Source organism: Zosterops lateralis (genome assembly GCF_965231275.1).
Source record: "Zosterops lateralis genome assembly, chromosome: 1".
In the NCBI taxonomy this organism is placed as follows: Eukaryota; Metazoa; Chordata; class Aves; order Passeriformes; family Zosteropidae; genus Zosterops; species Zosterops lateralis.
Window position 1 is genome coordinate 65,415,249 of NC_139762.1, and position 26,243 is coordinate 65,441,491.

Here is a 26,243-nt window from a genome sequence, read left to right on the forward strand (position 1 = left end):
CGAGCACACGGGGGGCAAAAGAGGAGCTCGGAGACTCCCCGGGGGTTGCTCTCAGCTAAGGGGTGCCCCAGCCGGCCTGTGCTGCTGCCGGGTGGGCTTTATTGTGCTCAGCTGAGGGGAAAGTTCAGCGAATTTTGGACCAGAGAGGATGGGAGGGAATGAGAAAATCATTGGGAACAGGTGCGATTGTTTAGAGGCGATAGCGGCGCTCGGCGTTCAGCGGGCTCGGCCTCTGTGCTGCTGTGGATAATCTTTTTCTTTCTGTTTTTCACAACAAAAAGCAATCTCCCTCCTTCCTTCTCACAGCACCACGCCCCCCCCCCAAAAAAAAAAAAAACAACAACAACAACCAAAAACAAAAACAAAAACCAAAACAAAACCAAAAAAAAAAAAAACCAAACCAAAAAAGCCAAACTCACGAAAACCAAACCAACCAACCAAAAAACTCCAAACTCCAGACCCCGCCGGCTATTTCTTTCGAAAAGAAGAAGGTAACAAACCCCTGTAAAATGTTAAAATGTGCCTATCAATATAATGGCATCAAAACCAACTTGGCATTTTAAACCAGGTGCTATAGAAGGGGTAACCTGCCAAATAGCGCCGATTTCTTTTACATCCAAAGAGCGGGCTATCCAGCAGCGCTACCTCCCTCCGAAGGCTATAGAGGCTGCGGGCAGCTCCGAGCCACGCTCAAAATCCAACACCGGGAGCATCCCCGTGAGGCAGAGACGGGTCCCCCTCCCCACTCCCTCAGCATCCCGGCCACCGCGGGAGCGAGCGGTAGAGCCCCGCGGCTGCCGGGTTAGACCTCCAAACCCTGCTCAGATTTGCTGAGGTGACGGCCCCCGGTACTGGGAGGTGGATTCGTGCACAGCCCCTGTGTCCATCCCCCGCCACACACCTCCAGGTGAGGGTAGCGGTGGAGGAGGAGGAGGCGGCAGCCCCTGCCCACCCAGAGGCTGCGGTGGGTTCGGTGATGGTGCTCGGCGACGCCCCGACGGCATAAAAAGTCGTGAGCCGCCGCCCAGGGGCACTGCCTGCCATGAAGCTCACCTGGGACATCAACGACCCCAAACTGCCGCAGGTAACGGGGCGTGGGAAGGGCTGGGGAAAGTCTCCGTCCCGCTCTAACGCGGAGCTGGGGGACAGCGGGGGAGCTTCGCTCTAAGCAAAGCTTTGGTTTACCACTTCTTTACTTCTCTCGTGCCCTTTTTGTTTTGTAGTCTTTACAAAGTGATGTGTAATAAAAGTATGGATTTGACGCACAGCTTTGCCTAGCTGGATATGAACTCCTAAAACAACCTGTGGCTCCATTTGGACAGGTTCCTTCTCCTCCCTCCCCCTCTTCCTTGTTTAAGAAATGTTGAATAGAATCTTTAACTGACTGCTTAGTACTATGATCCAAGTTATCGAATTATTTCTTTGGTTTATTGATGCAACACTAATGCCAATGAGCACTCCACTTTTGCCTAGTTGTGAGTTACAAACGCGTTTTTTACTTTGCAACTTTTTTCATCTTTGAGTTAAATTAAGTTTACAGAGCCCGTGCTGTTAAGGAATGCCTTAATGCTGTAAATGTAGTAGTTTCCTTCTGTTTGCTGGGATTGCTCTCACATGCGGTACATACATATGTTAAATATGTATTACACTATAAATATTTGTAGTTTAAAATCTTCTTTCATAGTTCTGGTAATTACATTTTGGTAAGGAACTCCAGAAAGCTGTGAAATCCCAAATTGAAATGTTCTTTCTTTGTGCCACTATACATATCTTGGAAGTGCATTTTCAATGACAAATCTTTTTATCTTTATTTTTTGGGAAAACCCTTATTCAAATCATAGTAGATGTACTTTAAGAAGCCATTCTGTAGCTAAAACTTCTAGTTTCCTGCCTCCAGGTGCATGGTCCCACAACAAGGAGAACTCAATAGCAGTCCTGATCAGGCTGGCTTGTGTCCTGTCTGGGCACACTGATAGTACACTAGTCAGTAAATTCTGGGAGTAAGGCTGATGTCCTATGGCTAGTAAATTCACTGTAAAAGGCATATGTGTCAACAGACTGTGCTACGATGATGCAAAAGAGGAAAGGATCCTGACTTCCTTTTCAGATACAGAATCTCAGACTGCCCTAGCCCTTTTAGAGAGCACTTCTGAACAAGCTATTCTTTCAATATTTCTTTTCCTGCTGCTTGGCTGGTAATAGAAATGGCTTTTTTTTTTTTTTCCCCGTTATGTGTTTTATAACGAGGCAAAAACATCAGGTTGTAATATACTAATAACGTTTCTCTTGCTCTTCTTGCTGCTTTGCCCTCTTTCCCCGACCGCCCTCCCGTAGGAGCCCAAGCACTTCGATGCCTTCCAGGAATGGCCCGATGGCTACGTGCGGCTCATCTACTCGAGCGAGGAGAAGAATGCGCAGCGGCACCTCAGCGGCTGGGCCATGCGCAACACCAACAACCACAACTGCCAGATCCTCAAGAAGTCCTGCCTGGGCGTGGTGGTGTGTGCCCGGAGCTGTGCTCTGCCTGGTGGGGCCCGCCTGCAGCTCCGTCCCGCCATATGCGACAAGGCTCGGCAAAAGCAACAAAGTGAGAGGCGCTCAGAGAGAGCCCAGGGACCCTCTTTCTGTCATCTGGCCTTGATTTTCAAACTGGAGTCACTCTTAATTGCAATGACTGACTACTCCCAAATTTCATCCATGTCCATTTGTAAATACTTAATAGGATATGGAGTTAGAGCCTTTAAATTATTAGCATTTATAAGTGGTGGGCAGTTCTAATTTGTATCATTTAGCTGTGCTTGGTCACCTATGTTGCATTTCCTTGAACAATACATTTTAATCTGAATGTTGGAGGAGTGTGATCATGTTGCTCTTGAGCTCTATTTACTCTCAGGGAGCATCCTTGTCCTTAACCAATCTCTTCAGTAGTTTCTGTCTGTTCACAGAGAAAGCCTGTCCCAACTGTAACTCTGCCCTGGAGCTGATTCCTTGCCGAGGACATAGTGGCTATCCGGTCACCAACTTCTGGAGGCTTGATGGCAAAGCAATTTTTTTTCAGGTAGAAAGCAGCTGTATATATTTGTGCACACTATATAAATTATATCTGTATGTAAAATAATACCTATAAAGAAAGAGATTTCTTCCACCCTTTTTTTATGTAACAGAGACCATGATGAGCATGATGAAAGTCCAGTCCATGGATGGCTAAAATTCTCCTGTTTACAGAACACAAATATTAACAAAAAGGTTGTCTTGCACCCCAGTGCATATGACAGCTGGATCTCTCCAGTGTTTATTTCCAAATACTTATTTCCTACTTTAAAAAATAGGGGGGAAAAGCCTTATTTAATTTACATGAGTTGAAACATGAAAATTCTACTTCATGTGAAACTAGCCTTTGAATTTTGAAGAATTTAAAATCTTGACAGAAAAAAAAAAAGAATAATCTTAGCTGAAATTTGAGATTTCATCTTGAGGTTTTTTTGGGGTTTTTTTAGCAACATTGGAACAAAAAGTTTCTGTTCTATGACATTACATTTTCTCCTGGATAATTTTTCCCCTGACTCACATGGCAGTGAAATCTGTTCTTCAGTCAATAAATGAAGAAAACTGCCCAAATTCCCATATTCTCTCCTATATTATTCTTATTCAAATGTTCTCTTAGAGACATGCAAAACTCGAAGATTTTACTATCAAAATTTGATAAATCACTGCTTAGAAGTTAATTGCTGCTCAAGAAAGGACAGTGTTTTCAAAGCAATTTTTAGGTTTCTACTTTGTATTAGGGACTGTATGTAGATTTGTTCAGACAAATAAATAAGGAAATGTAGCGTCCATCATATATGAATGTACATTACATAAATGTCATGTTCATCATATACCAATGTAACTTTGGTTATGTAGATCTGCACACCCACAGATGTTTTAAGAGCAGACCATCTTCAGATGGTTTTCCAGGATATAGTTTTCAGTTCTCTTCAAGAGGGTGTATTGCTTTAAGAGAATATTTGTCATCTTGTGGCATGAAAAAAACTCTGTAAAGCCTATTTATACTATCTATATATGTGCTTATAAAGCAGAACTAAGATACTAGAGTGCAGAAAAACAACAAAGATTAATTTTTCTTTTTTTCCCCTTGGTTCTAATTATCTATTTCTGAATGTCACAAAATTAGGTAGCACTTTTGCTCCTTCATCAGCTCTGCAGTCCTCACTAACTTCTCCCTCACTTTTTCCTTGTATGTGCATCCAAATCATGATTTATTCTATTTATTTGTTTTCACAATTTTGTTCTTGTTTAGTTTCTCCTTCCTTTTTTTCTTGTGCCAAACCACAGACCATGCTCTGACTACTTCTCATACTATTTAGAGCATTTTCTCTTATCTTACCCCCTTCAGGTTCACTTCTAATTCTCAGTTAATCCTAATTTAGGCTAAAGGAGTCCATGACCACCCTCGGCCAGAGAGTAAACTGGAGGCAGAGGCAAGAAGAAGTGCAATTAAGAAGCAAATGTCCTCTTACCACCACTCCCAGAAAAAGAGACCTCTAAACTCAGAGGTAAGTCAAAGTCGTTAGTGAAATAAAAAGGTGACACAAATGAAGACTTTTTGTCAATTAAAAAGATGTGATAAGCACGTATTGGGGATCCCAGGGCAAAACAAAGCTTTACCCCATGCTACATCTGTTAATTTGGGGCTAAAACTAGCAATAGCACAAGTATTGAGACATATGTGTGTGGGCAGTATCGATTCCTGTACCTTAAAGGTCTACTTCTCTTTATCAGGCTGGAAGGTACCATGACAGCAGTGGTTACACCAATAACCTACAGAATTTTCACTGCATAGATGGCCCAGAAAGAGGTGGCATCTTCACAGACACCAATTTTTCGATTCCAGCCCAGTCTTACCCTTCGCTGCAGAGTGCAGACCTCTACAAGGCACCTTACGACTCAGCCAGTTTCCAAGAGGACCAGCTATCGCCATACCCTAAATGCCCAAATCCAAGGATCTACATGCCCAGGCCATGCAGTTATGAGTTTGGAGTTCCTGCCTTTATAAGCTCGAGTCCTTACCCAACATTTTACACAGATCTGACCAGTCCTGCCATTGATGCAGACCCCCTCAGCCTGAACGGGTCTCACTACAATGCCGTGGCCACCCATGATAAGAGCTTTGATAACCCTGGCAGACATTATGGACTGAAACCAGCGTGGGGGAAAACGGGCAGCGGAGACTGGAGTGACTTCGGGCAGATGCCGACAAGTGCTCCCCACCCTTACTACAGTGGGGATTACTCCTGCAGGTACAGCCCCAGCCCTGCACCCATGGCCCCACCACTGCAGACTGTCATCACCACCACCACCAAGGTGTCCTACCAGGCCTACAAGCCGCCCGCAGTGAAATATAGTGACAACCTCTGTGACATGAAGAACCTCCAGAGCTACACCCACGTGGCAGGAAATGTCTCGGGTGCCATCTATTCAGGGATGAAGATCCAGGAAGACTTTGGGATGATAAAGTCAGCATTGCTCTACCAGCACGACTCCATCCCTGCAAAATCCAAGCCAGCTGAGAGTGCGGAGAGCTATCGGTATGGGCTCCCCCTGGGCAACAGCTTTGCTGAGCATGAAAGCCAGGCCCTAAGGTTTGAGAGTGCTGAATATTGACTAAACTGTGCTTACATGGCAAATACCTGCAGATGGGAGAACAGATTATTGCGCTGACCATGTGAGTGCTAAGCCAAGTGGTTTGGGATTTGAGGAGATGTAAGGAAGCAGAACATCAAGACGGCTTTTTCCCAAAAGCACCTTCCCGGAGCTGTGTGCTGAGTGAATTATATTTTGCATCTAATTTCAAAGAAGCCCCATGCAATCTCTAAAATGGCACAAGCAACTCAGCCCAAAATACACCTGGGAGAAGGTAATATGGAGGTACTGCTCCACTGGAAGTCAACAGGTTCCTCTGACAGCAAGTGTAACCCATTTATAGCTACAACTCCTGTCAGATACCTCAAGCTTTGAGAGAAAATGCTCCATCTGTAGGAAAGAAAAGACTAATCAGGTAATGGGAAAAAAATGAAGGAAGGTGGCTATAGATTATAGTCAGCTGAAGGAAATGGCAGGGAAAGAAAGAAATAAAAGAAATGTGAAAGCAAGAGAATTTGCAGAATAATTCACCTGAATGGTCCATTCACCTGCCATGATCCTTTTGATGAATGGAAAGATCAGCTAAGTTTCTCTGAAATGAGAAATGAAAAACCTGAAACTTAAGAAATGAAACACGCTAAATTCACATTGCTTTTTGATCCCCTGTATCAAGAGTGGAGACTAGCCAGCCTTTCTAGGTAAGAAGGACAGCCAGTGCACCCACACTAGGAATTGATGCCCTGTAAGACTCAGCCTGGAGGCAGGAAGGCTCAGGCAACCCCACCAAACCACTCTCATCGCTGCCAGAGTTAGCTTATGTGGTCCCAAAAACCATTTGCAGGGAAACTGCTTTTGCTTAAAGGGGCCTGCCAAGCTGGTCAGACCAATTAGTTATTGGCGCAGAATTCTCTTTTCCCATGAATACAACTTACCCTGTCAAAGAATGCAACATCCCAGCTGCTTAGTACAGGTCAGTGTTGAATGAAACTTTCCTGCGTGCCTCTCTGCACTCCATCTTCATCAGGTGTTTCTCCCTCTCCCAAGGGATTTCTACTCATTTTTCTCTCTGTAATCATAGCTGACAGCACTACATCAGAAGTTAAACAACCAGCTAACAGAGACGTTACAAAACAAAATCTCCAAACTGAGCTAAGCAAAGAAAACATAAGGAAATGCATTCCCAAATTCATTCCTAAACCAACTAATTCTTAGTTAACTGGTTTTAAACTAAAGATATTTTGAAAGCTGCCTAATAGTGGGGAATAGAACCCTTACCCAAAATGTGTGTGCCAAGCAAGGGAGTTAAGTAGACACAGGGCATTGATCAGGGTCAAAAAAATTCTTTTAGTATCATTATTATTAAGTTACCAAGTATCTTTAACTTTTTGAACACTTATTTTTAACCTCTGTCTTATGCATATTTTTTGCTATGTTTTGAAAAGCACCATACTACTGTATTCTTTCAATGAATGTGAAATCACAGTTAAAAGCAAGGCATCATGTAAAGTAATGTGAGCAGCTAGCTAGTTAGAATTATAAGGTTCTGTGAATTTAAGCTATCATTAAACTGGTAAACAAATTGTATTTTCAAAGCACAGCACACAAACATCTGAGGTTTAAAAATAGTTATTTCTGACGTAGTATATTTTCTTTCTTTTTATATTTTTATGAAAAGTAATGTGTTCCATCTGAGATGCGAAACCAAATTCCACAGGAATTTAGTTAATAGTATCCTGTTTCAGCAGTGGACTGTTCAGCATTTTAAAAATTCAAGCCAGACAAAGATGGAATTCACAAAAAAACTACATTAATTTACCTACAGCAAGCTTACCTTGTTTTTTAGCTCTAGTATACTTGCTGTATATCTCACTTGGCTTTTGTTAAACTTTTATGGCAACTCTTCTACCAAGTATTTTAAATTACTGATACAAAGAGATTCGGGTGAACAACATCAATTTGATAATTAGCCCACATACCAACCTTTAAAAAAGAAAAAAAGAAAAAAAATAATTTAAAAAGGTGGTGTGTGAGTTATTACCCAGAAAGACTAATACAAAGTTTTAGAGTTTAGGAACATATACACTATGCCTGTTTATAGAACTGGGATTTCTCAGCTGTATGCCAAATCACATTGAGTCATTTGACATGTAGAATAAAAATCAAGGCTTAAAGCCTTATAAGTGTAAAGGGAAATTAAATATAAGATGGGAACAAGGCCAAACAAAATAACTAAAAAAGCTGGAAAGATTCACTGTAGATAGGAAAATCAAGGAAAATATTAAAGCTGTAAATTGGTCTATTTTTTAGTGATTTTAGAGGAGTTAGCCAACCACCACTCAAGCACAAGTTATTAAAATACTACGCACTATTAAAACAGACAAGCTGTGGGGGTTGAATGCTATTTATATTACTGGTATAAAACTTGTCATTGTAATTGTATACTTAAATTATTATGCTATCCAATTAAACATAGCCTTTAAAGCAGTACTTTGTACACTAGGAAAGAAAATGCAGCCAATTGCGTTAAGATGCTACTTTTAGGGTGTGGATTTATTTATAATAAACATGACAGAGATATAAGCACAGTGGAAAGCTATGGTTATGATTACCTTACTGCATAATCTGAGCAGTACAACAAATAAAACCACTCAAAAGGTTATTGCAGACTTTCTTCACCTTGATTCCTCTCGTATACAAGTGTCTGGGATGAGATTTGCTGTATGTTACCTTTTACAGATAAAAAGTCAGATGGAAAATGTCTAGAGACGTAGGCAGTTTTTCTCTTCAAAATCCATAAATGTAAAGGCAATGGGAGCTTCTGTAACAAAACAAAACCAAAAAAGCTGAAATTGAAAGCCTCATTGTAGGTTAATACAGCTGCAGCACTGACTTTAAAAGCATGTTCCTCAGGCAAAGCAGCATCCTGAAGCAAGATGGTCCCTGAGTAAGCACCTTCTCTTCCATTCATCATCCTTTTCAAGTATGGTTTCTGGTCCTGCATTGAGCACCTGAGAGAAGCCCTTCACCAGCCTGTCCTCTGTACTCTGACAAACATCTCCGTCTGACTCCAATTGTTATAGCATTGTTATGGCAAAATTATAGAGGGAGCAGAGGAGAAGGAGCTTTCAAATCTCAGTCTCCTGTAGTTCTGGCTTAATTTGGGTTACAAGGGCCCTACTGAGGTAAAGCACCATCTGTCCCCATGCTGAGGATGCCCTTTGTGCCAGAACAGCAGCCTCACAGTGGCAAAGGTTTTAAAAGCCCAAACATTGAAAGGATGCCTCCCAGAGACAAGAGGCCCAGGACAATGTATTTCAATTTGTACCCATGAAATGCAGCCTTGTATCACATGCCTGAGGGATGCAAATACCTGTGGGCAATCACTTCATATCCACACCTCAACGGGGGCAGACAGAGCCTGGCACACTGTCCTGCTCCACAGCCACATGTATCCACCCAGTCCTGCTAAAGACCTCCACTGAGAGTCCAAGCCATTTGCTTAGCCCTTGCTCTTCTTCTGAAAGCAGGTTATCTCAGGGCATTTCAAATGTGCCAAATACTACAGACAAGGTATGCAGGAGCTTGGCTGTTTGGGGCTTATTGAGCCTAAAGCAGTCATCTCTTCATTTGGGGGTACAAGCTATCACCTTAAAGACAGAGACAAGCTTTTCTCTCAGTTCCGTGAGTGGAAACCACCAGTGCAAATGAATTTAATATGATCTGAGACTTTTTCCTTCCTGGGAATTTTCTGGGCTTTCTTCTGGATTCCTGGGGGTTTTTTTTAGTACCTCTTTGGGCCAAAGCTATCTAACACAGCTGAAACAGCTTTCACCAAAGTTGATTGTGTTTCCCGAGAGACATCATTTAATAGGATGCACAATGCAGCTCTAGGTGCATTTAAGAAAGTTCATGTCATTCCCAGCCTTATCAGTAGAAGTCACATGCAGACAAAAAGGAGAGAACCGAGGCATTTAGTATTGGAGTGGTTCCTCCCAACACATAGAGCAAAAAGTTAGTCCAGGCCTGATAAAATCCCTCTGCCTGAGAAATAACGAGAGTGGGGTACAGTGGTTATCCATGCCTGGATTATTGCCTTAGGTGTTCTAGCTGCCTAAAGTATCTGCCTGTCACTCACAAGCAAAGGGAAGGTGAACCAGATAGTGTTCATGTAGTGCTATGTCGCCCCGATTTTCAACCTTCTGGATTGTTTTTACATTCTTGTATTGAAGTTCTCACGCATTGAAACATAAACAAAGTAAATTGCTTTTGCATTCCTCTCTGTGATGGACTGCTGGTTTGACCACTGGGGTCAGAGGTGTGTTCCTCTCGTCCCCCAACCCTTGACCAAATCCCAAAAACTATATAAATTGAAATTCCAAAAATAAAGTGCTTCTTTTTCTTGCTTCATCCTAACGGCTAAGTGTGGTTCTTTTGTGTCCTGCTTGCGACAGTGCTACACCTGGAATTTTACAGAATGGAGAGTGCAATTCAACACAGCACCTCTCCAGGCTTGCAAGAGTCTACATGAGACATGAAGATCAGTTGGATGACAAAAGTGCAAGTAAGTCTCACAGGGAAACATTGCTAGTTTGGCTCAACCTTATTCAAGCAAACAGAAAAATGAAGTTTACACAGTCCCTATAAGCTTCAACATGCATGCTGGCACTTGTGATGGTGTTTGGGAGAAGGTAGTTTCAGGTATTTGGCTGGCACTTCAGCATAGCATCAACGCCTTTAAGGACCACAACCAAAGGAGGTTCTTTCAACAGATAATTACCAGTGGGTCTATGCGTGTTGTTTTGTAAAATAAGCAGGGAAGCAGGTGCATAAGGATGTTCTCAGAGCTGCTTTAGCAGGGCTCACAAGCATCCAGGGTGTCTGTTCCATCCTGTTGCTTTCCTTCAGTTTCCTGGTTCATAGCAAGAGCACAGGACAGCACCTCTCCCCTGTCTTTATGACAAAATGAAGTGTTAAGTGACTGGTTTGCAGTGCTTTTACTGCAACTCCACACCACATTGCAGTCTGGCTCAAACATTGGCAGGTCCTGTCTACAGCCTTTCTGTCTTCACGTGTGTGAAATGTTGGGGACCATTAAAAAAAGTACCAACAACTGATGGACACAAGGTCCTGGTAACAGAATTTAGACTTAAATGTTTCTCTTGTGCAAAACTAATACAGAAATTAATTAAACATAAAACTCTTGCTTGTGCCAGATCTCTTATAAGTGAGTATAATTGGACTGGAAATGCCCCATGAGCAATCAAGAGCATTTTCATCTTGTTCAGCAACATGGACAATGGAATTAAATGTACCCTTAGCATGGCCATACCCTTAGCATGATGACATAGCTCTGTGGTGCAGTCAGCACACTGGAGGGAAGGGATGGCATCCAGAAGGACCTGGACAGGCTGGAGATGGGACTCTGCAAACCTCATGGAGTTCAACAAGACCAAGTGCAAGGTCCTACACATGGGTCAGGGCAATCCCAAGAACAAATGCAGGATGGAGGAAAATGGATTGAGAGCAGCCCTGAGGAGAAGGACTTGGGGCTGTTAGGTGCTCAGCATGACCCAGCAGTCTGTGCCTGCAGCCCAGAAACCCAGTTGTATCCTGGGCTGCATCCAAAGCAGCATGGCCAGCAGGCTTGGGGAGGGGATTGTGCCCCTCTGCCCTGCTCTGGTGAGACCCCACCTGCAGTGCTGCACCCAGCTCTGGGCCCTGCAACATAAGAAGGACATGGACCAGCTGGAGCAAGGCCAGACGACTCCATGAAGATGCTGAGAGGGAGAGGGCTGGAGTACCCTTCCTATGAAGACAGGCTGAGAGAGCTCAGCTGGGATAAGAGAAGGTCCTTGGCTGATGTTGTAGCATCCTTCCAGTACCTAATGGGGGCATGTAAGAGAGCTGGAGAGGGACTTTTCACAGGGACATGTAGGGATAGGTCAAGGGAGAATGGCTTTACACTGAGACAGGATGGGTTTAGATTAGATATTAGGCAGAAATTCTTTACTGTGAGGGCAATGAGGCCCTGGAACAGGTTTCCTAGAAAAGCTGTGGATGCCCTGGAAGTGTTCAAGGCCAGGATGGATCAGGCTCTGAGACACCTGGTCTAGTGGAAGGTGTCCCTGACCATGGCACGGAGGTTGGAACTAGATGATTTTTAAGGTTCCTTCCAGTCCAAACCATTTTATGATCTTATGAAACAGGAAGAGGAGGGAGCCCATCACTGGGAAAGGACAGTCATGGGACATGGCTAAACTGTAGAGAGAGGAAAGGACACAAGGGCAGGGAGAGGACATCACAGGATAACTGCTGCAACATTTCCACTGACAGTGGAGAAGTGTTTTCACATATGTATGGTAGAGATGTATCCATGTAGTAGTGATCAAACATACTCTTGGAGGTTAATGCATGGTTAAATTCTTTGCTACATACAGTCAGCTCCTGCTGAATCTCTGCCTGAATTCTGCTGTGTGGGTTATGGTATTTTCTTCCTTCTCATGTCCAAGTCTCACCTTTGAACTTTATTTTACCTAGCAGTCACCTCTGATGTTTTATTTCAGTAAAGGAAACAGGCATATTTTGTTTCAGAAAATATAATGTTGTTTTCTTGTACTTTCATTTCAGCAAGCTATGTGCAAGTGGTCAAATCCTCTGAATTCCAGAAAACCAATTCCCATAGTCCCACGTTCCACCCAGTTGACTTGAGGTAGAATCAATTAATCTGTCAACAGTTTTTAAACCATCACAAAGTTACCACACCAATTAATGAGGAACAGGGAGGGGAGAGAAAAAGAGGTAAAATGAAAACAGCTTCCCATTTTTGCTCAGCAAGCCTGAGCTGCCAGCTTGGCAAAGCAGATAGGAATCTGAATTTCTAAAACAATTTTCTGCCTTTCCCTCCATGGTGCTTCTAGTACTTATTGTGTTGAAATTATCTCCCCCTTTTCTTGCCCCTCACCTGCAAAAACATTAAAAAATAGGAAGCTCAAGCTAATGTTGACAACTGAAGCTTAAAATGAGACTTCCCTGCCGAAAGCACCTCTGGATTATAATTTAATTATAATTATAATAAAATATTGCTATTTTTTATATCTGTACATCCTGGAAAAAATGCAAGATTACAAAGGACCAAGGACAAAGTTTATTATATTTGTAATAGAAATACATATATTTTTTCAGTGCATAGAGCACTCAAAGTTTCTCCTCTGCATAAGTATTAGGAACATGCATTTAAATAAATTGCTTACAATAAATAATTTTTTAAAAATGCTAGGGGGAAAAAATCCCTCAATTTTTGCTACAGCTGTGAATATTACAGGTGGGAATTTCTGTACAAATCCTAAATAAACTGTGGCTTAGCTGGTAGCTTTATTTCAGATGATCACAGAATGATTTGGATTGGAAGAGGACCTTGAAGATTGTCTACTTGCAAACTCTTTGCATGAGCAGGGACACCTTCCACTAGACCAGGATGCTCAGAGTCCCATTCAACCTGGCTTTGAACACCTCCAGGGCATCCACAACTTCCCTGGGCAACCTGTTATGTCTCACCAGCATCACAGTAAAGATCTCTTTTTTCCCTAATATCAAATCTCTTTCAATCTGAAGCCATTTCTCTTTATCCATGTTCTTGTAAATAGACTCTATCCTTCCTGAAAGCTCCCTTTAGGTACTGCAAAGATGCTGTAAGGTCAGCTGAGAGCCTTCTCTTTTCCAGGGCTGAACAGCTCCAGCTCTCCAAGCCTGTCTCCATCGGGGATGTGCTCCAGCCCTCTAAGCATCACAGCTCAGGGCCCTGTCCTTCCTGTGCCGGGAACCCCAGAGCTGGATGCGGCACTGGAGACGGGCTCTCACCACAGCACCAAATATACATTCAACACTATATACATAATTACTATTAGCGGTAATTATAATAAGGACTGTCTAAAGACGCTCTCGCGTATCCCGGGGCCGCCCTCAGGGCCCCTGTGACGCGGGCCCCGCCGCCAGGCTCATCCCTGGCCTGCTCTCCCCCGGGGCGCTGTCTGTCCCCGCTCCCACAGCGCTCTTTATCCGCCGGCCCCCAGCGCCGCCGCTCCAGCCGGGATTCCCTGCCAGCCGTGCCCGCGGCCGGAGGGCGGTGCCGCCGGCAGAGCCCGCCCAGCCCCGGCCCCAGCCCCGGCCCGGGCCCGGCCCGCGCCCGTCGCCCCGGTGACAGAGCGGGACAGAGCGGCCGGGCCGAGGCAGGCGGCGGGCGGGCCGGGGCTCGGCGGCACCGGGCTGGCTCCGCCCGCAGCGCCGCGGTGAGTGAGTGCGGGGCGGCCAGTGCGGGGCCGGTCAGCGCCCGTGCCCCGGGGGCTGGGCCTCTCTGGGGTCCTCCCCGCACGGAGGAGGTGCTGGGTTGGGCTGCGGGAGCCTTCGCAGCTCCGCTCCTAAAGAGGCGGGCCGGGCTGCTGCCGGCCCCCGGCGCGGTTCGGGTCGCCAGTGAGGGGAACTCGGGTGTGGGGCTGCCCCGCTGCAGCGCGGCGCTGTGGGGACGCGGTCCCTGCCTGTTTTGGCTTCGGTAGGGTAGAGCCGGGCCTTGGCGGCCTGAGACGCCCGCGGGTAATGAGAGGAGGTGAAGTTGTATTTAGCAGCACGGGGTGAAGCTGGCCGGGCGGGCGGTGCCGAGTGTCACAGCCCAGGCAGGAATACCCTGCTCTCCTCGGCGCTGCGGGTGCTCGGGAAGGCACCTGGGCACGCCTGGGAGGGACTGAGTGTCGCCAGGGGGAACTGGAATGGAAACAAGCGTTTGTTTCCATTCCCAAGACTGAGAGGGGATCTCATTAGTGCGTGTGATTATCTCAAAGGCAGGTGCCAAGAGGACGGTGCCAGACTCTTTTCAGTGGTGCCCAGTGACAGGATGAGGAGCAATGGCCATAAACTGAAACATGAAAAGTTCCACCTCAGCATGAGGAAGAACTTTACACTGAGGGTGGCAGAGCACTGGAACAGGCTGCCCAGGGAGGTTGTGGAGTCTCCCTGTCTGGAGACATTCAAAACCCACCTGGATGTGTTGCTGTGTCACCTGCTCTAGGTGACCCTGCCTTGATGGGAGTTGGATTAGATGATCTCCAGAGGTCCCTTCCGACCATAATAATTCTGTGTTTTATGGAAACTTACAGTGGTGCATGTGCTGAAAGATGAGCGGTTCATGTTTCTTCTAGACACTGCCCAAAACTGGAGACTTGAAGTTCCAGCAGCACTGAAACCATTGTTATCCTGAAACTTGCTGTACTGCATTGTGGGGAGGGATTTCATGGAGGCAGGAAGAGGTAACCGTGCTGGCCTGGTGGTAATCTGCTGAAAAAGTTGGTGTGAATAATTTTGGTTTGAAACCAAAGCCAGTTTGGAACAAAACAGGGGAAAATACTTAGAGAAAACTGGAGTTCTTGATGTGATTATGCCCCATCCTGAATGCCTGATACACACAAGTGGAACAATATATTAGATTTTTAATTGGACTTTATAAGAAGAATTAAGGCAGTCTGTTTCAAAGCACTGTCCATGTTACTGACTTTTTTCTTGCAGCTGAGCCTCATGCTTTTAAATAACTGCTGGTCATTGATTAGGGTAATGGATTTGAGGTTAATCTCAAGAACTGGATCTACCTGTCGTGGGACCTGATTACTGGCAGCTTCAGTATTAAACAGTCACTACCAAGGAGGTTCTTGTAGCAAAATTAGTTTGTTGTTTTGTGGTTGGATTTGGTTTGGTTGTTTTTGTTGGTTTTTTGGGGTTTTTTTTGGGGTTTTTTTAACTTTTAAAATCTATATCAGCCTACATTCTATGGTGTGCAGTACTGCCACAGAACAGCTCCGTGCTGTGCAAACAGTTTTGATGATTTCATCAGTTACTGCAAACAGGTTGGTAAAATTTGGTTGTGGGTGTTTTGCTTCTCTGAGTGGGAGGTCTTACTGGGTCATATATCCTAGTTTCTATTTATTTGAGAGTAGTTTGTTTAGGATGCAAATGTAGAACTCTTCGTAAAGCCTGATATCTGTTTATAAGAAATGTAGGTGATTTGCTGCTATTCATTACATTTTGAAATGAAATTCAGGCATCTAAATTAAAATGAAATTGCTGCTAGTACTTTAAACACCAGTAATACAGTAAAAGTGATGATTTGTTTCAATTCTCTAGTACTTGTTCAGATGTGCTAAATTTACACAAATTACAGATTCTGTCAAGCTATTGTATTTTGTCCTCTATTTGTCCCTGGCTTTAATCTTTCCTTAATCCTGTGTAAAGAGATTATGTGTAGTATGTCATTAAGAGTATTGAACAAGCTGTTGTTTAGACTAGGATTTCTCTTGTCTGTTTGGTAGCTGTTGTGACAATTTTACATTTTAGAGATTTGCATCTCTGAGGAAATAATATCATATAAGCATTAGTACAAAAAAGGCCACTCCAAAGGCTTGTTTTAACCAGAAAAGCTAGATTGGGCCCTTGCTTTCCTCAGGTACAAAAGGCAAAACTGAACTGCAGATTTGAAAGAGAAAATACAGATAGACCACTGAGGAAAAAATTGCACACCTGAGCTGGGTATGGGTGGTGTAAAGTACAAAGCATGCAGGAGTCTGTTGTAGTGAAATGTGAATCTCTGGAGGATTTATGTTCTAATTATCATGCTCTGTAATTGCAGTACATGTCAGTGTGGGGTAGGTGTGATGGTACACAGACATTGTTATCAGCCTACGTGGTTTTCACACTGTGTTTTGTGCATTTCCATGGAGTGGATTTGACACTTCCAGCTGATCACTGAAGGAATGCACTGACTTTTCTGTGCTTTACTTGATCAGGTTTTCGTACCCTAAAAATTAAAGTATAGAGCAGAAAAAGAGTACAGCAATAAAATATATATTACAGAACAGACAAAATGAATAATTAGGTCTCTGATGTATTGTATTACACAGAATTTCTGGAGGGAAGGAACACTTTATGTGAAGTTGTTTTGATTGCACATGCCAAAATATAATTGAACAAAAGGAATAATTGTGAAAGCATATGATTAGTATATACTCCAATGAGAATTACTTGGAAAGCTGATAGGATTTAGGCACCAAAAATAGATGATTTAAAGGCCAAAACTTGAAGTTTGTGTCTAGAGCTTGTTCTGTTTGTTGCAAATATAAGTTTTCCTCATGTTGTTTTTGGTCCACTTTGTTAGGGAGCAAAAAGTTGAGCATGAAATGCATGCAAATTCTCCAAGTTTTTCATGTAACTCTGCGAGTTCAAGCTAGGGCCATCTGTGGCAGATATTGCTGAATCCCCTCAAAAAAACCCCCATACTTTAAACAATGCACAATGATATTTGTTGAAACAGAGAAACACAAGCACCCAAAACTTGTTACATTTCACTTCACATGATATCCCTGTGTACATCTATACATAAAATGCACACATATTAGATGTGATCCCGTGTTTTAAAAGGAGTATAAGAATGTCCTCAAGGTTTTTGTGTTGGTTTGATTTTTAATATGTACATAGAGGTAATCATTGACAACTTGCAAGATGTGTATGCAGAATGTATCTTAACTTGGAGTAAACACACTTGATCGTCTGTTTATTACCACAGTCAACAAGTAGCCTTGTTGTAAAAAGGCATTATTGATTGTGTTAAAGACTAGAGAGCATGCAGGCATTTTGGGGAATAAGATGCAAAGCTGAACTCCGGGAAAAACAATTTGCTTAAATATATGAAAGTCCGATTTAAAATCTCGTCATAACTTGAGATGTCTGTATTACTTTTTGTTAAATCTGAGTTTTAGGTTTCTTTCAGAATATGCTATTAACCAGAAATCTTATTTCACTATAGCTGTGGCTTTAGGGGTGGGGAGGTGTAGATGGGTGTGGAAGAAAATTTCTTTGTAACTTCCCTTGACAAAATGAAGATTGCCTGGTGCAAAGATTATAAATTGAGATGTCCACTAGGCCACTTGTTACTGGCATGTTGACAGGTGATGTGAGATTCGTTCCTGGTAACAGAAACAACAGGGAGTAACACTCTGTGTGTTGACTTTGAGGAAGCAGCATTTCAACTAAGAACAGCTTAGAAACATCGGTCTTTTGTCCAGGCAGCTGTTTCCTTTACACAGAAGGCTACTCTGCTTGAGGATGTTTATTTCACACTCCTTGAGAGGCCAGTTTTATTGTTATTTTCCAGGTCTGTGAATCTCAAGCCTGAGTCTTGTTATCAGCTGATTCAGAGTGTCTTAATCTGTTTGAACAGACCAGACTGTAGCTAATTCTGGCATAAGGATAAGGACTAGAGAGTTGCATGCTGAATTCTCCATCTCCTATAAAGGTAGACTGACGGTGTGCTCCATTGATTTGAGTTTGTATTGCATTTTCAGACAGCAGAGGCAAAAGGTAGAGAATGCTGTTATTCAGTTAACATTGAGTATTTGTGTATTAGCATTTGGATTACAGTGAGTAAAGGGTACAATGAGAGGTTGCTAGTTTTTCCTAGTTCTGCATAAATAAGTGGGTGACTCCTGTGAGTTTGTGTAAGTGCTTAACATCAGATAACTGGCCTTCATCTGAAGCGCTGGGGACAGATAGTATTGTGTGTAATGGAAACTGGGGCTAAGATTCAAACTTGGATTTGGATTCAAGTTAATATTTGCATGGATTCAAATGTGATGATTCGACATTGTTCAATATGGATTCTTTTCCAAATGACAATTCAGATTTAATCTTCCATACCAGTGCATGTAAGCTCTGTGCTTCTCTCTGCAAGCCTTGTAAAACTGAAGGGATTAACTCTTAAATCTTCAGCCATTACTGTGCTTAAGAAGTATGTGAACTTCAGAGCAAGATGTCCATGTACTTTTATAACAAATCAGTTTATGGTGGTGAAGAATGTAGTGGTTATCTTGCTGCTTTACCTCCCTTCCTCACTAACCTTTAAACATATAAAGCCTGCTTGCATTACCAATCCAAAACACAGTGTTCAGACCCTAAGTTTGCCATGGCACCCTGTGCAAAATTTGTGTGCTTACCATTTCCAAAAACTTCAGCCATGCCTTTGTTATAGTTTAAGAAGTTGCTGCTGTCTGCAAATTCAGAGTAAGGGCTTCCATCAGAATACACCAGCTTTCAAAACACTTCACTGGTTCTAGGGAATTATGACAGTAACCTTGACTCTCCAGTCTCTGCTTGCTCTAACCCTAATTGTACAGTAGGCACCTTCTGTGGTTTGAAAAATTTACAGGAACTAATTACATTTAAGTCTATTTAAAGAGCACATATGGTTCTGGAGGTGTTACTGTTTGATAAAAATAGTAGAGTGTGTCTTTCCTAAAATACTGTAAAACTACCTAGTCGTTTGTTTGTTTATTTGTTTGTTTTTTAAGGATCCATGTGAGAATCACCATGTTCTTCTGTCTCCCATTCTTTGTAACTGGATCTCAAAGCAGCTACAGTTTGGAAGAAAGCAGTGAATATCCTGCTCAGTTATGAGAAACATTCACCACATAAAGCAGTCTGGGAGAAGATTTCTCTTAAGAAAATCAAAGAGCACAGAACTCTTTAATGAAACAGAAGACATTTAGCATTTCATAAGCTTTTGGCTGTCTAAGTCATAAAAAAAATGAATCGTTACACAATTATGAAACAACTGGGTGATGGCACCTATGGCAGTGTGCTGATGGGGAAGAGCAATGAGTCAGGAGAACTTGTGGCTATCAAAAGGTATGTAGCATCTCAATTCAGTAAAGGTGCTTGCAAAGTCTTAGATTTTCACTTTTGACTTTATTGTTGTCTTCCATTTCTGTAGAATAGAAAAAAGTCTAATTTTAAAAGGAAATTAAGATAAGAAAAAATTTTTTTTAATTAAGATGTTTAACAAGGTGATTGTGATTCACATTCCTGGTAACTGATCAATAGGGAGACAGGTCAGTTTAATTTACTGATTTACGTTGGCTTGTAAAATTGCATACTGCTTTTGTTCAGTTTGAACATGCTTCCTTCCAAAAATGTTGTTTGGCCAGCACCAAAGGAGAAGCAAAAGTGAATGGGATTAATTAGGGAGTTTATTTATATGAATTGCAGGAATAGCAATCTTAACAGGTAGATTTGAAATTCCATCCCAGCCCCCCAAGTCTTTCTAAGTACTGCATTAAGTTCCGTGTGTTGCTACAGTGATAAACAACAGTTACAATCTGGTCAGGTAAATAAAGGCTGTCTCCTTGGCTCTAATAAACCTGTGTTCTGTGTAATCAAGAGCACTGTCATACTTGCCTGAAAAGATGATTACAAAACAAGAAAAACTCTACTCAAGGTGTAGGGAAGTTCCCCTTGTATTCCTAGAGAATTGCAAGCAGGATATAAAGTATAAGTTGAAATACCAGAAATTGTATCTTGCTCAGATTTTTTTTTCTCATTTATGGATTTACTGCAGTAAGATAATTGTAATATAATTGATTGACTTTTTCTTTAAGAATTTCTGAGAATTTCAGGTTTCACCATATTTTGCTGGTACTGTTACTGAAGTTTATAGTAATGTAAGCTAATGAAAGATTCTCCAATTGATTATTTTAATTATTTTTAGCAAAAGGAACAGCGTTTTGTGGGAAGTGATTCATTCTTGCAGTTTCAGGATTTGGAGTTCTGTTGTGTGATTTTTAAGTTTGAGATTTGAGAGGGCACAGTTTTGCTTGAAAATACTTTTATTTTAAATTAAAATCTTAGGTTTAAATTTCTTCACTTTAGGTGCTAAAACTTTACCAAAACACAGCAATGATATTCACAACTTCATCCTGAGATTTAGCAACACCAAATGTCCACATTTGGATTTATGCAGGACTTACAAATAAATGTATTACACTGTTATGTATAACAATTAGTTTCGAAGCTATGATGTTGATTGAAAAAAAATGAAACTTTTGTTTTGTTTTAACTAATATCTTGGAACAGATTGTTAAAATGACTGATGAAGTCAGATGCTTAATTATAATAGAAAGCAGTCCAGATGTTTTGTAGATTTCAAAACTTTATTTTTTTTTATTTTCCTAGAATATACAACTTATGCATAAGGACATGATTTTCCATGTTATATGTGCATGTTGCTTACTTTATTATTGTTATATCATTGTTGCTTACTTTATTATTAAAAACACAATTCAAATGATACAAAGGGGTTTTATGTCCCTTTACTCTGGTGTAGTGGTCTCTGGCTGTACTCTTCAAAAAATACGTTTCAGTGTTTGATGATTAATCACTGTAAAATTTTAGCAGTTCTAAGTATTGACTTGGTTTTTAATTATATTGCTGATGGGTATACTAGAATGTTTTAAATTGAGTTCAAAATATAGATAATGCTAGTCTTAGAAATTATCATTTAGGTTTTCTAATTCTAAAAGCATTCTGTACTGTTCACTAAAAATACTTTATCTTGGACTTTTTTTCAGAATGAAAAGAAAGTTCTATTCATGGGATGAATGTATGAATTTGAGAGAAGTCAAGGTAAAGGTGGTGAACATACCACATTTAAAAATGAGTGTCTGGTTAGGCTTGTGTGAAGGAAAAGGGCAGCTACCATGTCCAAGCATAAGGCCAAACTCTGTGAACTCCTTAAATGCTGACAGATTTCATAAAACCGTGGGCTGCTGGCACTCTTAGAGGTCCTGCTGATTTGTGGAACATCCCACTATTCTCAAGCAGTGGCCATGTCTCATAGCCAAGCCTCTTATCTTTGAGACAGGAAAAAAATTTGATTTTGTATGTGTATATTTCTGTGGTTTACCAACCTCCTCTTTTATTTTACTTCCAGATTTCTAGCTGTGTATCCATTCCATATTTGTGTTTGGGACATCTGTAGAAAGCTCTGGGAGTTTTGGCTATCCAAGTGATAGAATAAGACTTGAAAACATGGGCTTAAATTCCAAATAATTCCATGTTTTGGGCATCTGATTTTCTGTATATACCAAACTCCCTACTAAAGGGCTTTAGATTTAACTTATTGGAGAATACACACAAATCAATATGGCCAAAACTAACATCTGTAAGAGAATCCTTCTTCATGAAAGTTTCATGCCAAAAAGAAGGAGGGGAAAAAAAAAAAAAAAGTGGGTTTTCTTATTCAGTTCAGCGAGCAAGAGCTCTTACAGTTTCAGATTTGTCTTTTGTTGTAGGGAATTAGGTTTTTGTGCTAATCTTTGCCCCAGCTCTGAGATAATCCCTAGAAATAGGTTTAAACTACTATTAATATAGTTGTTGCTTTTAATTTGAAATTTATTTGAACTTCTGGGTTGTTCCTCTTTAAAACAGGTTACAAGATAAATAATGGGGTATCATATGAATATATTGTGTGGATTCTATGCTAGAAACTTACATATTAAAAATTTAGTTCTGGTAAGGAATCAGGGTCACTATGGGGTTATCTGAAGCCGTATTTTGCTCTGTTGCAGTCTCTGAAGAAGCTAAACCATGCCAATGTAATAAAATTGAAAGAAGTCATACGAGAAAATGACCACCTTTACTTTGTATTTGAATACATGAAGGAGAATCTCTATCAGCTAATGAAGGATAGGTATGTCTCTTTTTGCAGACAAGTAGTGTGCTGTCATGCTTTATTTAATGATTCTCATACTACCTTGAAGAACACTTTGGGATTTCTGGTTTTGGCTCTTCCTGTAGCCCCATTGATGTGAACAGGAGTTTCTGCACCTGCTTATCTGAGGGTAGAATTCTGCATTGCTCTTTTACAACATTGTGTCTTGTAGTGCTTTTGGAAAGAAGTTTGATCACCTGTTAAGAGGAGAGTTTGCATGCCTTTGTGCAGAGCCATGAGAGAAATTCCAAATAATTGTGTTTTGGATTTTTTTTCTTCACTAACCTTCATTTTAATGTATGAAGGATTGGGTGAACACTGTTCCTGCTACTTTTGCTCATGGGTTTGCCTGAAGGTGGAGATGGTATATGCTTGCATCCTTGTAAGGATGGCCTGTATATAGGCTACCTCTGATGTTGCAATCTTGGACAAACAGTTCTTAGCAAGGCTTCCAGGGTGGACTTTGGAATAGGACTTGCCTTTTCAGTAACATTTTCCTTTGAATTGTTTTGTCTTCAGTGTGGGTTTCCTTCAGTCTTTGTCATGCACTTTTATCTCCTAATGTGCCAAGCTCTTGGGTTGTAAGTTTTTACCCTGTTTCTTCACAGAAACAAGTTTTTCCCTGAGTCAGTCATCAGAAACATGATGTATCAGATATTGCAAGGGCTGGCTTTCATCCACAAACACGGTAGGTTTCCTATTAGAATTTAACTGTAGCACTTTTTTTTAGGAAATAAGATCATGCACAGAAATAATGTTAATAAAATAACCTAGCAAGGGCTATTAATCATCTCTGATAAAATCATGGTTACCTGTTTCAAGTGTGGTGCCGTTTTAAACTTTGCCTGAAGTTACTCTTTGTTTTCCTATAATTGGATTTTCCTCTTTCCCTTGGGAAGCATTGGATGTTGTTCATACACTGTGCAGTAGTTTTTCTACTTTAGTTAGCAGATGAATAAACAAACTAGAGAAACTTCTGCTTCCTCAAAAAGATCTAATCAAGGAGCGTTGATACATCAACACTCTTGTGTTGAGATACTGTAACTAATATGGTACTCTACGTGTAAAAAAATACTAAAATAACTTGTTCACTAAGAAATTCAAACAGTATCCTTATCAAATACAACCTGAATTTAAATATTTAAGTAGGTGGGATGTTTCTAGGAATTACACAAACAGCCTAAATAAATAAGGGATGAGGTTTGCTGACAGCAATAAAAAGTTTCACAGTGTTTGCAAAACTCCTAATGCTCATGTTTAATATCTGTCTGCAAACTGTACTCTGAAATACTGGCATCAACCCACTTTGCACTTAAAAAGGTAGTAATTTACTCTCATGCTCAACTTTTTTATTTTGTAGTTGTTCTTCACATCACATTGGTATCCTTAAAACTTTCCAAAGACAATAAAACATTAGCTGAAAATAGAATAAGAAAGTGTTTCTAGTGAGGTTTGATTTGCTTTCGATGTACCCTGAAGAGGCCTGTTGGTGAACTAAATGAATCATTAGTTCTGTTCAGTATTATCAAATACTTAGAAATTGACATTTTCTTGTCCTTCTGATCAGGATTATATACTGTTCTCTGATTATTAGCATCCTCATTTCTCTGTGAAATAAATGAGAAAATTAGATTTTAAGAAAATCTTCCAATATTTACTTAAAATATTAATATCTTGATTTGACCATAAATGTATAAGGGAATACCAGGTATGATAAATTTGAACATTTACATTTCACTGTAATAATTTCAGCCAATTTCTTACAGTTGTTTTCAATTTATGCATGCAGAAATTCAGTGCTTTATTCTAGCAAGTAGATTTCAATCAAATTCATGTATAACATAACAAATTGGGTGTTCCAATTAAACAGCAGAATTAATTTGCTTAGTGATGTAACCACTGCCCAGGTATAGAGGTCCCTAAGCCAACAGCAAGCATTGAAGCAGCTTTATGTGCCTGCATTACTAATATTAGCATTTCTGAGCAGGATTTGGATATCCTTTGGATGTCTGTATCTCCAAATTGTTGTCACAATGATAAATAACTAGCTAAAACTCATGCAATCAATTTTATGAATCAGGTAAGTGTGTCAGATGCTCAGTTTTCCATTATCCAAAACTGACAAAGCAGCTGTAGTTTTTGCAAAAGATTTCATTCTGAAATTTTTTTTTTTACTTGATGTTGCTGCCAGCCAATTCATTTTCCTTAGTGTGCTAATGACAGTTTACATTTGCTGATTTAAGAACACTTGGTGTAATAATCACTGGAGGGAAGATGTGTGCATTTGTTGGGGGAAGGTTCCAATTATTGTATGTTGAATTAAAAAAATATATAAAAGAAAAAAGACTGAAAACCGCTATATTATTCCAAAACATCCCAAAGTAAATACTGGATTACTCCTATTAGAAGTTGCTGCTGAAGAAGGGATTCTGTGAGAATTTGTGATTCTTTTCTGTTTGGTTTTCTACAGGATATTTTCATAGGGATATGAAGCCTGAAAACCTTCTCTGTAGTGGACCAGAGCTTGTGAAAATTGCTGATTTTGGGTTGGCTAGAGAACTAAGATCTCAGCCACCTTACACAGATTATGTTTCTACCAGGTGGTAAGTATATTGAGAATTTAATACATTAGCTTAACTAATTACCTTCCTGGGAGCATTTTAATTTGTTTATTACTTCCTCCCATCCTCACAGGTACCGTGCTCCTGAGGTTTTGCTGAGATCTTCTGTCTATAGCTCACCTATTGATATCTGGGCAGTTGGCAGCATAATGGCTGAGTTATACACACTCAGACCTCTCTTCCCAGGCACAAGTGAAGTAGATGAAATCTTCAAAATTTGCCAAGTCCTAGGGACTCCAAAGAAGGTAAGGCTTTAAAAACCTCACACAATTTTATTACAAAGAAAAAATTAAATCAAATTATTACAAAATATTTAGTTATCTTTCAGATATACCGATGTTATCTTTCAGAACATACACATTGAATTATTGTTTCAATAAGTTTCCTGCAGACTTACTGTTTGCTCAACTGTATTTCTTTTCAGCTGCCATTAAGGCATGTAATGCTGGTCTTTTGTTGTATCTGTTGTATATCATACCATTATGTGAAGCCTTGCTCTCCTCTGATGAAAGCCAGATAAAATTGTTTAAATTAGTTATTTAAAGCTATTCATAATGGAAAACAAATCAGAAGTCTCCTAGGATTTAATTTACCAGAGCCAATTTGCTTTCCCTTCCCAAAAGTGCAATGCTTCTGTGCTGGCACACAGAATTTGGAGCTTGTAAAAGTTACCATAAATAAGACATATTAAACTTTTCTTATTTTTAAAGTATAAAAGAAACATTTAATCTCAAACACAGATGTCTCATAAATATTATTAGCAATAAGAAGTAATAGAGGGAAAACATGCAGTATTTTAGAGAGGAAACAATTCTTTTTGCTTAATTTCTGGATAAGCTAAATACTATTTAAAATTATACGAAAGGTTTGGGTAGTGCATATAAAAATGGATGCAATTATATTCAGTTTAAAAGTTGTTTCAGTAAATGGATGGAAGAAAAAAATAAGGTTACCTTCAAAATTTTGAATGAACTGAAAACAAAGACTGTATGCTATTAAATATTTTTGTAGACTAAAGCAAGAAATGGCAGATGGATATCAGTATTTTATGGGCACAAATAGAACTTGGTGAAATAACTGACCAAACACAGTCCCCCTAGATCTGAAAAACCTAAGGGTGGAGAGAGAAACATTAGTTTCATTAGTTTTCTACTTATATAAAATACAGTAGAATTCTTGTCCAGTAAAGGAGCTGTTATCAATAGAGAAGTAAGGAACAGAAAACTTAAAACAGAAATAGATTAAGCTTAGCTAAGGAACATGTGGAGCTTGAAGTGGTGGGAAAATATCCGAGAGAACAAACTGAGAAACAGGTGCAAACTCATGAGAGAGCAAAGAGGAAAAGGTCAGGTGGAGAGTTGTAGATGATATGTTGTGGAACTGAAAACTGAGTCAGGAGGACT

General features: G+C 40.7%; 2 protein-coding genes across 5 annotated transcripts in view; both read left to right on the top strand.

The window, feature by feature from the left end:
- Nucleotides 1-1,042: 1,042 nt before the first annotated feature.
- On the top strand, nt 1,043-5,664 carry GCM2 (glial cells missing transcription factor 2; the record flags this gene model as incomplete). Its single annotated transcript, XM_083877208.1, has 5 exons — nt 1,043-1,084; nt 2,335-2,587; nt 2,946-3,058; nt 4,431-4,556; nt 4,783-5,664. The coding sequence occupies 5 exons, from the start codon at nt 1,043-1,045 to the stop codon at nt 5,662-5,664; spliced, it is 1,416 nt and encodes a 471-aa protein (XP_083733334.1).
- Nucleotides 5,665-13,878: 8,214 nt separating this feature from the next.
- Nucleotides 13,879-26,243, top strand: part of MAK (male germ cell associated kinase) — a 30,096-nt gene continuing 17,731 nt past the window's right edge. For 3 of the 4 annotated variants that reach the window (XM_083878432.1, XM_083878434.1, XM_083878435.1), the window contains exons 1-7: nt 14,938-15,530; nt 19,023-19,359; nt 21,078-21,132; nt 22,077-22,198; nt 22,828-22,907; nt 24,690-24,822; nt 24,914-25,085. In XM_083878432.1, coding sequence (XP_083734558.1) covers nt 19,259-19,359; nt 21,078-21,132; nt 22,077-22,198; nt 22,828-22,907; nt 24,690-24,822; nt 24,914-25,085 — 663 coding nt within the window. In that variant the 5' untranslated portion in view covers nt 14,938-15,530; nt 19,023-19,258. Of the gene's footprint in view, nt 13,929-14,937; nt 15,531-19,022; nt 19,360-21,077; nt 21,133-22,076; nt 22,199-22,827; nt 22,908-24,689; nt 24,823-24,913; nt 25,086-26,243 lie in introns of those variants that run through there. The other variant, XM_083878433.1, reaches the window with a different exon arrangement.